The 16,097-nt window shown below is 39.2% G+C and overlaps 1 protein-coding gene and 1 long non-coding RNA gene across 2 annotated transcripts in view; one reads left to right on the forward strand and one right to left on the reverse strand.

Moving 5' to 3' along the window:
* mura (murashka) overlaps positions 1-10,767 on the reverse strand; it is a 42,272-nt gene extending 31,505 nt beyond the window's left edge. The window contains exon 1 of the mRNA XM_066726587.1: positions 10,438-10,767. Within this exon, the coding sequence (XP_066582684.1) occupies positions 10,438-10,469 (32 nt within the window). The 5' untranslated portion in view covers positions 10,470-10,767. The remainder of the gene's footprint in view (positions 1-10,437) is intronic.
* Positions 107-2,311, forward strand: LOC136772667 (uncharacterized). Its single transcript, XR_010822505.1, has 3 exons — positions 107-720; positions 883-1,272; positions 1,892-2,311. It is a non-coding gene; the product is annotated as an uncharacterized lncRNA (long non-coding RNA).
* Positions 10,768-16,097: the final 5,330 nt, after the last annotated feature.

The raw sequence follows: 16,097 nt of genomic DNA on the forward strand, positions 1-16,097 counted from the left end.
GCAGGGTAGCGCCACTGGCGCTGTCACATGCAAATTGCACTGCCATCTTAGTGCGTTTCGCGAACTGCGCATCACAGCACTTCTGAAAATCACCGTGCAGCACACAGCGATGCTTCAGCACTGAACATATTTATTATCGCATCCAGACGTTGTGCGTCTTGAGGCTTATACATTTCTTTTCCACTATCGGCCGTTTAACCCGTTCAACATCGTCATTCGACAAATTTACCTTTTCCCCCTCCAAATTCACATAGTATAATCATCAGAAGTTTAATCGGTTTCTCTCCGTCCTGCTATAGTACAGTAGTATTCAAATTTCGTTAATAAAGTGCAACGTATAATCGAAACGTAATCGAAAATAACTTCCGCAGTGAACGAGTCAACTTTCTTAGTTTCTTGCCATCAAGACTATCATTAGCAAGAAACTAATTTATTAAATATTCTTATAAAATTTAAATTTTTATTTAAATTGATCGTAAATTTGAAAAATAATTTTATTTCCGCGTAATTTTAAAATAAAGTTTTCCGACCACGGTCTAGACTGGTTGCAGCCCAGTTATCTTCGTGGAACTAGAATGTCTGGTCTAACAGGACTAGCAGAGTCGCGCGCGTGTTGCAATTCTGAGTCAGCGCTACTTCGGCCCTAATAGGCAACGTACATATACAGGGTGCGTCACATAAAATGCCCCGGAGCACGGATGTAAGAAAACTTTAACCTCTGTAAGTACACGAGATACAATTTTTTTCTTCATACAACCTGTCTTTATGTAAATAAGAAATAATTTAAAAACGTTCTTTTGCAAAAAGATATTTTTTAAACAGTTACATTTTCCTACATTCATTTTCCAAGACGCTTTAAGCAACGTATTCTCTATATTACAGAATATTCCAACGAGAAAAGTACTTTTGCAATAAATTTAACCTAGAAAAATGTAATCTCCAACCATAAAATTGGTTCAGGAACAAAATTAATGAAAAATTAATTTTGAAGAAAACTGGTGTTGGGGATGATCGAGAAGATGGCGGAGCAGCACCAGTGTCGATATATCGAAACGTTCGAGATGTCCTGGGGGCAGACATATATAGATGAGTAAAATGGGCAGTGGGGCGGTGGGAGGAAAGGGAGGCCGGAGAAACCGTCGTTATGCCCGTATGTCGCCGCAGCAGCGAATTACAGAGGGCCACTGCCAGGTTCCCTCTCGTCTGAATAATAACGGATATTGTGGCTAACCCTTACCGAGTTCCCCTCGAGCCAACAACAATCCAGACCAGGTACGAAAAAACTAAAAACAAAATAAAAATCCTCTATAAAAGCTCCCCTCCCCTAAAACTTTGTAAATATTCATGAAAATTCATAAAAAAAAACATTCCGGTATAAATGGCAAAGTTTTGTTTTGCCTAATTTATTCTTAAAAAATTGCAAATAGGCCGGAACGACGCGTTGAATGGGAAGAATAAAAAATTAATAATTTCCCAGTCTCTTGACGGTCGAATGTTGATCGTTTGAGATTAAATTAGGCTTTGATACGAGCCAGTCAACCAACCAACTCAGTTGTCTAGGAGTGAAATTAGCCAACCAATCGGTCCTCAGAATTTTTCCAATTAAAATCTATTTACGCACCGAATCTAGATTAGAAATTTTCTTCTAAAACTAAGTGATTTCTTAACAATAAGAAGCAACAATACTTCTCTCAGCACAATTTTTTCTTATATTGAATTCAACACGCAAAATCCATTTGATCGTAAGTAAATAAAACTGAAACAAAAAGTCCTTGAGAACTATTTTTCTAAGCTTACATATAGCGCAGTTTACTTAAAAAAAATATATTTACACTGAATTCAACATTTATAATCTACCTAATGGTGTAAAAACTTGAACTCATTTTTACAGCACAGATCACTAAAATTTTCGTGTATGACAAGGAATTTTTTAAGAAATTAAAGCGAAGGTAGAGTTGGATGACTCTCTCTCTCTCTCTCTCATCAATATGAAGAACGTAAAATATAATCTACGCCTCTTGAGGAATACTACATTTTAGCAGATTGTAACACGAAATCGTACGCAACGCCAGAAGTAAACAACCAAAGAGGCTCGTGTTTATTTAGAATTCCACGATAAATGTCCACAGAGGATCGTTTATTTTTCTCAAGTGTTTCACATGTTGTGATTCGTGTTGTTTACTAGCAACGCTATTCAAACATAAGACGGTATTGTACGATTGTTGTAATAAGTGGCAGAAACCTTGTAACTGTATTGCTATTTTTGTATTAATTTGTCATTCAAATCCAAAAACATTGATCCTGTATAAAATTAAAAATTTGATGGATAACTAAAACGCAATCATTTGAAAAATGTAATAAATTCAATTTTCTTCCCCTTGTTACATTCTACCACTCTCGCGCTCTCTTTTAAAATACACAAACTCACGTTCGAAAGTCCCATGACAAAGAAACATTACAAAGCTATCAAGTGATTTAAAACACGTTAACGAACGATTAAAGGAAAATGTAGAAGAATAAAAAATTGCCTAGCCTTAAAAGCATCGTACATATCGAGCTGCGCAATTTTTAAAAACGCACTTTAACCCAGCAGAATTTAAAGTCTTGGCTGGTTTATTCGTTTCATTAAAGAGTTAACTATCCTTTAACGGAGGAAAAAGTGGCTTTCAGCATTCGAAGCTATATGGCCCATCAAAAATGCATGAAAAACGTTAATGAACTCTCTCGAAGAATTTATTGAAATATTTTCGAGCCACAGTTTGATCGAAAGGGAAAAGAGTATGGCGGTCATTTTTCTTAGTAGTAGGATGGAGGGGTGGAGGGGGGCTGGAATAGAGGATTTGACAAAAATGCGAGTCTCGGGGGTCTCGAGAGGTTGATTCATCATTGAATGACTATTCTGGAGGCTTTCAAGCGAGTACCGAGAAGGCGATATTGCAGAGAATGGCGAGTCCTTAGGTATATAGTGTGAATCATGGGTGCCTCCAGCCGGAGACCAACCACCAACGCCAAATGCGACTGCGTAACATCAATGGCATATACCAAAGGTAAATGGAACGAGAGAACCGAGAAAAATTGCGCAAACACCTGAATAACCAAAACTAAGGAAACGCCTCATCTTCGAAGAAAGGCCCGAGCAATAAGGAACGACCGGACGAAAAAGTTCATTGACCCCGGCTGTCAATCAGAGAATCGTACGATTTTTTTTTTTTACAGAAATTTGAATAAATGCGAATAGGAATATACAGAATTGCCACGAGTGTTGGTTTGTTCCTTGTGCTTTTCGTGGTGGTACAAAGCTTTTGTACAGGAAGTGGGGAGATGAAAATTAGGGGAGGGGGGAGTAAAACGGTGGGGAGGGCAGGCGAAGTGGGGGACTGAAAGATGGGTCGAGCACGAAAAAGGTTAAGTCGGAAAGTCGCAGCAGCGATGTCTGTCTGTGACAAGTGGTGGGGGCCCACCGCTGTGTTTTACGCCTCTGAATCATCTTCCTCCAAGGACTTGTGTGCAGCTGCGTATCGCCTCCGTATCGAGCGATTTTAATGAAAACGAAAAATTTAATTAATATGAAAAATCATTCAAAAATCATCGGGAAGAAATAGCAGAGAACAAAAATCCTGCGTATAAATGGATTGTTCCCCTTAGAATTACGCTCCTCTATCCTTTCGTACGAAGACCCAAGATACTGTTACTACAACATTGAAAGTGTCGCTGTTAAATAATAATAACAAACTCGTTATAGTCAAACCAGGATTATGATGAAATAAAAAATATAAACAAAAATTTTCAAGATAATAATGGTTACTTACTCGAGACATTGTCCGTGTGTGTGTGTGTGATTTATTCGGAAAGAAAAGTATATAGATTCAAAAGTTAAGATTCAGTAAAGTCTGGATAAAGTGTTTGAAGTTGAAGTTGTAAATGAATGAGGAGGGAGTATCGTTTACAGTCCAAGGGCATGTCACGAGTTACCATTTTTCTTCATCGAAAAAACACGAATTAAACGATATTAGCAAAATACCAAAAAAATTTCTTTTTGAATTTTCGATTTTTAACTAGAGTTCCCATGGCACCCTAAAGAGTTCTATAAGTAAGTCTATTATTTGTTATCGATAGGACTTTTAGTGTAAAGGATATAAGCGTTTGAATATTAGAGAAAGTGAAGTTGACACCCCAAATCATCTTTCTATAGTTTTTCGAGTTCAATCTGCAGAACTTTTTCGGATGCTACTAGAACTCTTTGGTTTTTTCCATTTTTTAAATTTGGGGTGTTAACTTCACACTGCTGAAAATAATGGATGTTACGTATTTGATGTGTATATTAAAGAGAGAGAGAGCAGATAGAAATGGTAAGTGGGAGTGAAAGGTTAGTGATTGATTAAAAAAAAATGGGTTTGAGTGTTGATCGCAGCTAAAGTTCCGATCAAGTGTGAGAAAAAAGTTGAAGTTGTAAATGGAGCAGAGGGAAGGGGAGGGGCATCTCGTTTTACGGTCTTGGACCCTCTCGACGAAGGACACATTGAAATGTACCGTTTTCTTGATGGCCCGACCGCTTCCTCTTGATCCCAGGTGAATCTGGTTGCTTTCGGGCACAAACACCTGTCTTCCATACAGGACCAATACTATATTTCGTCCCCTCAAAAAAATCTCCCCGAAAACACGCGTCCATCATCTTCCAAATTCTCTAAATCATCAAAATAAAACTGCTCGATGAACGTTTACTAAGAATGGAGCGTTAGTGGCTGAACAAATTCAACATTCCCAAGGATCTGAAGATTTACCAAATATTTTCTGGTGAGCGTTGGTGAGGTATATAAAGAGAGCGAGAGAGGGAGGAGAGGGAGGAGGGATATACATTTATATAAAAGGTGCTCCTTTTGTCAAATAATAAGCTCCAATACGCTTTTAAGACTAGTAACCAATAAAAAATGTTTCGCACAACATTTTTATGGTATTTAGGTAGACACAAGATGAGACTATTATTTTGACCTTGAAAGATCATTCGAAGGTCGCTTTTATTTTTGAAAATGACGTCCCCTATTTTTTACTGCATGCTCTTGTACTTTGTCTGCGTAAATGTTTCAAAAACTTGTTATACCGTAGAATTAAATCACAAGTGTTTACAAGATATTTGGACTGGACATTAAATATAAATTAGCGACTACCAGTGTGTATGTGCGTGTCATAGAATGATCGCGCACAACATCTTCACCAAAAATTCACACTTTGAACAATTTCAAAGCAAAATGTACGACAAACGCCTCTTGACCAAAATATATAAATTATTATATAATTTTGCTAATATTTCGAAATGAGCGAGAAAAATAAAATTATAAAGAGTGAAGCACGGTACTTGGAAATAAAGCGACTTTTGAATAATTTTTCAAGGTCAAATCATGAATGGCTTTTTACATCTCGCTCCGGGTCATAAAAGTATTGTTTGAAACATTTTTTCCTAGGTGACCTCTCTTAAAAGGTACGCGACTATATAGATACCATTTGAAATAGGACACCCCGTAGTATAACATAGAAAGGAGCAAAGAGGAACATGTTTATCTACATGGACTTGATATCGCGTTTCTCCATGTCCTGCAATGGCCGGATGGGCACAGAGCATGAATCGTCGTGGTCCCTGCGTCCTCTCCTCCGACAAAAGAAGGAAGAGGTAAGGGGAAGGAGGGAGGGGTATGTACAAGCAGACCCAAAGCACGAAGGGAGAGGAGGAAGCGCAGGGAGTAATCATAAGAGACGAGAGATTTACCACTGCTGGCCCAGCTGGTTAACTCCACTTTGAATTTGCTTCTCCTCCCTCGCGAGATTTCCTCGAAAACCAACGAGAATCCCTTCTTCTCCGCGCAGCCGTTCTTCTTCTTCCATAAACAAAAGTTAAAAAGCAAACAGCGCATTCACGAGTAACCTCGCATACCGACGCCGCTCTGTAAAAAAAGCTTCGTGACTCTATTTATAAAATTTTGCTCAAGAAAATAGCCTGCTGAAATTCCAGTTGACTTATTGCTCGGAAAACAAAAGACTTTCGTGGTTGAAACAATTTGTTTTCAGACAGAAGATGATAGGGAAATGATAAAAATTGTAATACAAACACTGAGACAACTTTTATGTCAAATTGCATCGAATCTTTTGGTCTTTACATTATTTCTCAATAGGTACATTTTTGGAGCGAAGCAACTTTTTTAATTAAACGTAAATATAATGAATCAATTGAGAATTTTGTATATATAGATTTATTATTATAGGATTAGTGAAAACTCACATCAAATTCTTAGGTCATTTTATCCTGCCAATTACATTATCGTTACATTTTCCTCAAATTACGGAAATCATATCAATGTAATTGTTTATTCTGTAAGGTTTGCTAATATTATGCTTGTAATTTTACATACATTTTTTACACTTTGCTGTATACGCGTCGTACACAGTGATATATGAACAAAGGCTAGGAATAAGGTGTGAAAAAGTGTGAAAGTGTATAAAAAGTCTATCATCGTTATCCACGTAATGACACTAAAGTCTTAGAACAGGTTAAAAATCTTGGAAAAAATTGATTTTTTGGAAAATTTTTCAGAGAAAAGAATAGCAGTTAAAATGTTTATTAGAAGATATGATCAATTTACCTTAGCGTGCCCTTGGAAGGTCTGGTCAAGGTCAACTTCGTGATTATAAATGGAGCTCCCAATTTTTTATTGCATATTCTTGTAGCTTATCTCAAGAGCTTTCGAAGACTCTCTTATCATTTTTTTCATTTAATCCAGTCGTTTACGAGACATTTCGATTTGAAATTGCATATAGATGTGGGTTTGGCAAAGCAATGTACACAGTCAATATTTTTAATGCCAAATGTGATTAACACATATACGTATGGAGATAGATATACGTTGCTGCTTTATTAGCGTAGTGTTGATTTACACAATCTCTATATACAGGGCGTTAGCTTAACTCATTCTAAATCTATAAATTTCAATAGATTTGATGGTTTTAAGAATAAAATCATAATATCATCTATTTACCTAACCCCTCGTTAAAAAGTAATTAAGGATTCAAAATTCATTACCAGAAAACTTCTTCTCGATAATAGAAAAATATATTTGGTTACCTTCTATCGTTAGTAAAATATCATTTGGGTAATTCAGAGAATAACAGGATAATGTTAAGTACGAATATTTAATCGTTAATAACTTTTTAACAGGAACAAATACGAAAAAATTGCATAGAAATTTTTTTCTTAAAATCACAGCCTCTACGTGAAATTTTCACTTTGGTAAAAACTAACGCGGCGCCCTGTATATACCCTTTGCACGTCCCTCTCACTCTACGTCACACTACTTTCCCTATATTAAGTTAACGACCTGGTTAATATGGTATTTTGGTAAGGTGTACGTTGATTGGTAGGTTTTTGGGTCAAGCGCACGATCAATCTGGTTCCCTTTTATTTATTTATAATCGTATTGAAAGGGAAGAATTAAATATATACCGGGGCCAAGAAAAGAACCCCCCCCCCCCCTCCCTTCTCTGGATAAAAACGACTAAAACTCTTTAAGAAACGGAGAACGCTGTACATTCAACGAGATATCGCTCGATTTATCTTCGTATTTTCGCCAAACTACCACAGCTAGCATCCACCTTTGCTCTTTATCCTCCAACGTTCTTTTATCGAATTCGCGTGAAAACCATCCTCGAAAAGCGCGCAGTTATAATGTATCAAAAATGCGATAAATTATAGATAAATTTCAAGATAGACATTTAATTGTTTATTCGCGCGTCAATCTATTGAGGCTACGTGCATACCTATACTGTAACATTGACGCAAGAATGTGTAGTGGTGCATATGCATATTATCAGTGTGCTACCTACTGGTAAATTTAGTAATTTTTTAGAGACATTTTTCGTATACTAATGCAGTTACAAATTTTCCATTCAATACCATTGTATAGATATACAAGGATCCAATAGAATAATTGCAGTATATAAGGAGAGCAGAGGTCATTGTTGGCAAAATTGAGGTATTATTTTGCAGAAAAGAGAAGTGTATAGGTAGATGATACACACACGAACCAAAACCCCAAATTTACGTGGAAACGTGATTCAGTGTTTGCTGCAAAAAGCTCAATTCTGATAATCACAGGATGAGGTTAGGTTTGGAAATATTTGCGTTAACGTTTCGAGTATTGAGAAACGGGCGTGTGTGAAAATCCGGACGAAAAAAAATACTTCGGGTGAGGCGCCAAGTGGAAGAGATAAATATATGGAGGAGTGATTGCCCCCGCTCTTGTTCATTTCACGAATTCTCGTCTTATTGGATAAAAAGTGATAAAACGATTATCTCGAACAAAAAAAGAAACAGGATAAATAATAAATAAATTTCAAGATAGGCGTTAAATTGTTTATTCGCTCGTGACGCTGTGGATTCGAATATATAGAGAATGAGGTTAGGTTGGGAAAAATGCGCGTGGACGTTTTTTGGGGATTGAGAGAAGAGTGTGAAAATCTGGACGAGAAAAGCGCGTGGGAGGAGGTGCCAAGTGGAAGAGAAAAAAGGTGGGGTGAAGAGGAAAGAAGTAGAGCCTCCCCCCCCCCCTTCTCTCCTCAAGAGATCGCATGGGACACACATATACACGGATTTACTGTATAAGAAGGCGGTGGAGAGCGAGGTAAACTCGTAGCCACGCGGTATACATAGACTGAGCCAAGGGTGATTATATAGAGACGCTCCTCAAGCAGAAGGATAGAATGATGTAACACCGCGTACTTTCTCTGTTCAATGCGTACGCTTGAGAGCGGTGACATCTCTTAATAACTATCACCATCCTTCTCCTCTTTTAAGGCGCTTTATCTCACCTCCTCCTCCCCCCCCCCCCCCCCGCCACATGGTTAAAAAGTTGTCTTAGGACAAAGTCTGGGAGGATGGGAGAGTTTTCAGGCTTTTCAGGTAAGAATAAAGTTGAAAAGAACGAAGGCAAAGTCGAAGGAGAGCGGCGAGTGAGCGCTCGAGCAGGTGATATACGTTTGTTTACAACTGGCTGTGTCTGTCAAGGCCCGGCTATTGGAGTCTAAAGGGTGAGCGGGCCTCGCGGCATCGATAGTCTTTAATCTCGCCAGATGCTTTCGAAACGATCGACGCTAATACGAGTTGCAAAAGCACCTTCGCAGCAAAGGAAACTCGGCCTACCATAACGAAAACCGCGTTAAACTAGTCCACGAGTAACCCAACTCCCACCCCCAGCCTATTCTTACCAATTAAGATTTATTAATTTACGTAAACTCTTTTCCAATCGCGAGAAGCTTTCTCGCGAATTCCTGTCTACCAGTTGTTATTATTATTTATTTAGCGTAGATTGTTCCGTCGGCTTTACAAGCTGCATGTGTAAGTGTGCCACTGTTATTATTGCATTGATTAATACAAAGGTTTTTAATAATCGCAAAAACACTGAAAAAATAAAATATTAAATCGCTATGACAGCCGTGGGTTACGAAGCTTCTTTCTCGCGGCTGTCGTTGTACGTAATTTCATGAAAATCGCTTAGTGTACCGAAAAGTTCTGTAACGGTTACATTATTTGAATATAAATGATTCGCGAGTGTACGTCGATGAAGAAAATCGTTTGACGAATATAAAGCTGCACGGGAGATCCGCGAGGCCTTACAGAGGCCTCTCGCGTCGCGAGTTGACTCGTCAGTGATAAGCTTTCATTTCTCATGGCCTCCTCTCCCGTTCCTCCTTTTTGCACCGCGAGTCTTATTTTTGCCTCTCTGACGAGATAAGGCGACACAGAAATTCATAGGGAAACGCACCGTAAGGATTATCGATTTTAATGAAACCCAAGTGCAGTGGTAGCTATATTCTACAATGATTCGCGGAATTATAGCTCGTTGCTACATACTCCTAAACGTGGTTCTAGTCGTTGGAACTTATTTTCTGTTTACGAAAAACTAAGAGAGTAACACCCAACTCACCAAACACACACACACACACATACACGGTCATTGTTGAGAAACACTATTGATATTGTTTCAATCCTCCCGATTCTTTCAACAAGAATGGCATTTCTCTCTCTTCTATATAGCCAAAACACTGGATTAGACAAAAACAAAACTATAAAGATGAGAAAGAAAAACGAATTCTATAAACGTTTAATAGAATGTACGGTACATGTGATCAGCGTAGTAAAATAAGAATATTACTTTGAAGGAGAAAAAGTGATTTTTTTACTTCTTTGTATCAGTAAAAGTATATATAACTATGAAGTTTCTGTGCGCAAGAATGAATCGCAAATTAGCTGGGAAAGTATCGTACTGGAAGGTTGCAGTCTGGGAGGAAAAGTATTCCGTTTCGTAAATTAGGTTAAAATACGCGACAAAGGTGATCGTTTCTCGAACTTTGAGGTTATCGCGCATTGGTGAGTAAAAAGCCTGATTTTCCTACCGTATGGGATAACACTCCTGCGTTGCCGTCATGCTTCAGTCTTTTCTCTCTCTCTCGCTCCCTGTATATATTTATACACATATATCTATCTATCCCTCTCCCTCTCTCTCGTTTTTGGTTTCCTCTGATATTCCTTTTGGTAGAAGAGAGAGAGAGGGGGGGAGAGGAACGCGCAGAAAATGCGATGGCAGGGACTGCACACGTACAACAACAACAAAGTTCCGCACACCGTAGGAGGTATAGACACGCATGCACACGCGCACGCACCACTCACACACACGTGTGAAACAGTCCGCTCACACGCGTAACAGAAACAACCGCAGCCGACGACGGCGCGCGACGGACTGAGACGAAAACAGACGAAACGAAATGCGGTTCGCTCCGCTCGCTGATGTTCCATGGGGGAGGGGGGGGGGGAAGCAGGACGAGAGGGGGAAGAGGAGAATTGTGTCGAATAGTGGGGGCGCCACGATATAGGGAGACGCCACGCAGGAGCGTAGTTAGATTCTCCTGGGGCCCCACTCTCCAATACCACTACCCAGCACTTTTAGCCCATCACGAACCCACCAACTTCCTCTTCAGACTTCGTGCGTTGAATTTTCATCATTCTAGACTCTCTTATATATACCTAACCCTACCGAGCACTCGCTTTCATATACACATTTTCTTACACTCATTTCGCATCGAATGCTTATAATTTTCATTGCTACTTGGTTCGTTTTTGCTCTCGAGTTTATATTTTCTTTATTTATAAATTTTTCACCATGACTCCATCGCGATTTCCTGTTCAGACTTCTCTCATTGAACTTTCACGACCTTCCCAGAATATTTTTCACCATCCTAATTTACTTTCAATATCCTGTTCCTAATGATTGCAGTATATGCACATATGGTTTCTTTCTTTATATGTATATTTCCAGCTGATTCTCATCTTATCGACGCTTCCGTTTTTATTAACGTAACAACGTTCGTTGTTGTCGAGTATAACGATTGATAAAAATGATTATTGGACCGAGGCTGATATAAACTTTATAATCGCGCGTAACGAGATTGTTGCGGTGGTGGTACAGGGGATATTGTTCTCATCCAGCATTGGGGATTCGGTTAAAAGTTACAGAGAGAGCTTTCGTAATGCACATTATGTCATTAATAATTTCGGTGGAGCTGTATTGCAGTAAGTAGTATAAATTGCTCGCATGAAAGCTGCTCGAAAGTAGGGGTACCAAGGAGAGTAACAGTAAAATGGTTAATGGAAGAGCGGCAAATGAATTGGCAAAAACTCGTAAAGCAAATGGTGTGAATGGTGATTAAATTGGGTAAAGAGCGAAAAATGTACCAATTAAAGATTGAATGAGCAAATGACTATAATATAAGCAATATAAGAGAAGAGATAATCTCACTCGGTTTTCGTGTTCTTCCCTATGAGCGCCGTTATTTACAATGCGAAAGGCCAAGTCCTACAATATGCGACCCAAAGGGTGATTCGGCCAAGTTAACAGTTAAGCGTTTAATAAATCACAGGTCTAAAGCCGTTAATGCCCTTTGGTTTTTATTGATGCATGCCAGGACCAACGGATTTCTCGCTAAGATCGATAGATTAAATCTTGTCTCGCAAATACAACAATGGCACGTAGGCCTGCCTGCCTTCCAACTAATTTCTGCTCAGGAACAATCGAGGCTTCTTTTGTCCGCCGAGTCAAGGCAAAAGTCGTCGAATACGCCTGGGTAATCAGCTGCGAGCCACTTTGAGTTTGCATTTCGGCTTTTTCGGGGCCCAAGCCCAGCTCCTCCATTTTACGAGCGATGAAATCACCGGCAAAGAAAGGTGCGAGTCCAGCCAACCGAGAGCCTTGATAATCACTCTAGTATCGTTTTCTTTTGCCACTTGCGCCATCTGCTTATACATACCTAATATTTTATTTTCACACTCCAAGTTTTCCCATAAGTAATAAATTTATTTTATACTTGACTAAATATTATATTATATAGATATAATGCTAATTTCTCCTTTTTATTATTTACGGTTTAACTATTCTCTTAACATTTTCAGCCGACTAAACTTTGTACTTTGGCAATAAAATTTGTACAGAGTGCATCACTTAAAGTGTCTCGGAGCATCGACATGAAAATTCACTTATTCTCGAAACTGTAAGAGATATCAATTTTTTCCTAAGTATCTCTCCTAATGGAATAAGGAAGGGGGATTCTAATAAATATTATTAAAAAACTGATAAATCTCTTAATTCTTTGCACAGTTACGGAGATAAAAATCTTTTCTTTTCTTACCTATGTTCTCTGGATGAGGCGAATTAAATGATACACCCTATATATCACATTATATACAGCCTCTATCCTTAGCAAGTACGACTATAGGGCTCCCATCTTTTGGAAAGTTAAATAAAGCAAATATGAAGACTCATGAAGAAACTAACGAAGAGTGTATCATATAAATAAATCATATATTCACCATTTTCTCCCATTTGGTACAATAATAAATTATTCTTGGACTACTTAATATTTATAAAGTATGAATTTCATTTGTTCCAAATAGTTTAAAATACTCTATTATTATTCACGCAAGGGTCAACTCTAAGTATAACTTCGTTCAGAATATCAAATTTATTATAGAAAAAAGAATAACAAAAAAATTTAAACGGCTGACAATTTTTGAAGCTACGTCAAAAAATATGCTATATTAATGGTTTTTAGATTTCAAGGTCTTTGATGTTTTTTCAAGTTGCATCTCCATTTTTTAATGAATATTTGCTCAGTTTATCTCAAGTGCTTTCGCAAGCTCTCTTTTCATTTCATCCAGTCGTTTTCACAAAAATATTTCAATTTGAAATTGTGCATAAAGGAAAGCGATTATGCGTGATGTATATTTGTGCGTATAAAGGTCACGCACATAATTTCAGATAAACACCTGCACCTATCTACACATTTTCAAATCGAATCTTCTCGGAAACACCTGGATAAAATGCAAAATGAATCTTGTAGATGGTCATATTTGCTGAAACACCCTGGATATCACGAAGAAAACAATTTAATTTTCTAAACTATTCTATCAGAGCTTTGAATGTTGGTCCCCAAATGTCTAAATAATGAGATGCTTTAAAATAAAAAAGAAATCGAATTTATAAAAAAAATGACCTCGATTTAGGAATACAGTTCCTACTGACCGAACAGCGTGCAATAAAAAGCTAAATAAAATCCAAATTTTTCTTATAACGAAAAGCAACTATAAACACATATGCTGGTATTTCTTCTACAAAGAAAAGTGCGATCCCAGCAAGCCGGATTTATCAGTAAAAACTTTTATCTCATTTTCCCCAGCAACGCCATCTACCATCCAATTTTTTAATTCCATATATCAATAAAAAAGTACGTCTCACAAAGATGCCAGGTATAGTTTCAGAGTCTAGATGGAAAGAGAAATTTTTCGTGGAACAATTAATTCTCGAACTGCGAGTCACGAGCCACATTGGTTATCCCGGTTCTTCGAGTGTTCCGTGTGAAAAAAAAACGTAGGGGCCCAGCCATGAGAGAATCAGCGAATTGTGACGGAGACCCAGCTGACTGTCGTTCCTCAGTGCGTAATCGGCGAAGAAAACAAAGACGGAAGAAGAAAAGGCACTTATCAGATTTCGACGACTGCTCAAAAATTCAAGCTAAGCACATTCGTCGTTTGGATTGCGCCAAGGTGATCAGTGAACTCGGTGAAGGCACTCGAGATTAGAATTTGGATGCTATGCACAAAAGGTATTGTGCTAAGGGGGAGTTTAAAGCGGGAGAGAGAGAGAGAGAGAGAGAGAGAGAGAGAAGGAGAGTGTCTGAGAGGACCATCGAGTTTAAGGTTCCCACGAAGGAAGGGACTACCCTGGGGCGTGTACATCCCTGGGACTTACGGGGCTTTAATATCGCGTAGGGTAAAAGGAGGAGAAGACAGGGCGACCCCAATGCGAGGGAGTGCTTCGAGGGATCTCTTTCCCTGTCTCTCCTCCCCCCCCCCCCCAACCCCTCCTTTCTTTTTCTCCCTCTACGATTCTCTTTCATGTATCCCCTCTATTTCCTCTTTCTCCGTTACACACACACACACACACACCGCTCGTCTCCCTCTTTCCCTCTCGAATAAAAAAGCTAGGAGCTTCGAGTACAGCCAGACCGTCCAAAGACCGCACCCACGCTACGCCACGCCACGCCGCCACGCCACGCCACTTTAAGCTACGCCATGCTACAAACATGCGGGGGCCACGCTGCCGCGGAGCTCAGCTCGTAAGCAAACAGATTGAAACCCCTTTTACTCCCCCCACCCCCCCCCCCTCTTTCCCGTATCGCGCTTATATTTCCAACAAGGTCGCCCGTATGAAAGCTGCTGCCTACTACATATGACTGGTCACTCGCGAAAAATTTCTATATATCGCCCTTTATTAACCCTTTCCTCTGGTCGACTTTCCATATTCTCGTATAAAAATGCTTTCCCACAAAGCATGGATGTATCGACTTTACTCTCTCTCTCTCTCTCTCTCTCTCTCTCTCTCTCTCTCTCTCTCTCTCTCCGTCGTTCGATTCGATTCGATATGAGCGAAGAGCATAATAATGAGAGGAAAACACTCTGGTCTCAATTTAGATCACATTCGCCGCTCGTACTGTGGGTGTTCCAAGTCTAAAAGGGGCTACGATCGCCTTTCTTCGCTTTGTTGTGATTATTGCTTCTATTGTACCCCGTAGAGTGTTGTTGTTATTAATAAAGATTCGTTCCTGGAAACCAATAGCGTTGACGGAGGACCGACGCTTTTGTTGCATTATAACGCGAATAGTGTATTTCACCGTTATCGCGGTTGCTTTCCAGTTGTGCAATTATTTGTTGGTAAAAATTGAATTTTGGAAGCGATTTTGACAGATGACGCAGATGAGCACTCGCAGCTTGCCAGAGCAGAGCTGCCGGATTCGAGATACCGACTTTAGGTTACTTCACCAGTAATGTTAGTTCGAACAACTCCCCCCGCCTCTGCCCGGTTAACATCGCAGCATGCGTTCGTAGTCTATCATGCGAGTAGTCCCGATTTAACATTAGTGTAAAACTGATTTGCATCATTTTTCCTCCCGAGAACCTAGATTAGAAATAGAAAGATCCTATTGGTTAACATATCTTAATTGTCAATTTTTCCGAAGCAAAACCTAGGCAGGCCAGTGTACACAGCTTTTATGGAAAGAGCTCGAGCAGCGTTGGAGGGAGAGAGCATTGCTTTCTTAGGTTAGGCCAACAAGGCCTGTGAAAACTCAGGAGAACTCCTCGCCAAAGCCAAAGTACGTGAACATCCATACCGCATGGAAAAGCCAAAGCGAGCAGCTGATACATTGCACAAGCGATATTACTTGCGAAACGCAGCAGAAGTTACGCCGCAGTTTTGCCAACTCCCATAACGCAACGCTCCACAGGAATGGCGACGCTACCAACTCAAGAACCAACCACGATAGCCTTGTGATATATATATAATATGTATAACTAACTTTTCCCAATCCTTCATTCTTTCACGGTTCAACACAGAATAAAATAAAGAATTACGATACATTGCGAGAAATTTAATCGTTAGCTCTGTGTGCTATTGTGTTCACATATTAAACTTTTTCTACTTTTGTATGTACTTGCCGTCGAGACA

The sequence above is a fragment of the Prorops nasuta genome, unplaced genomic scaffold (genome assembly GCF_024137725.1).
Source record: "Prorops nasuta isolate Cenicafe-Biocafe unplaced genomic scaffold, Cenicafe_Pnas_1.2 PNAS00004, whole genome shotgun sequence".
Classification (NCBI taxonomy): Eukaryota; Metazoa; Arthropoda; class Insecta; order Hymenoptera; family Bethylidae; genus Prorops; species Prorops nasuta.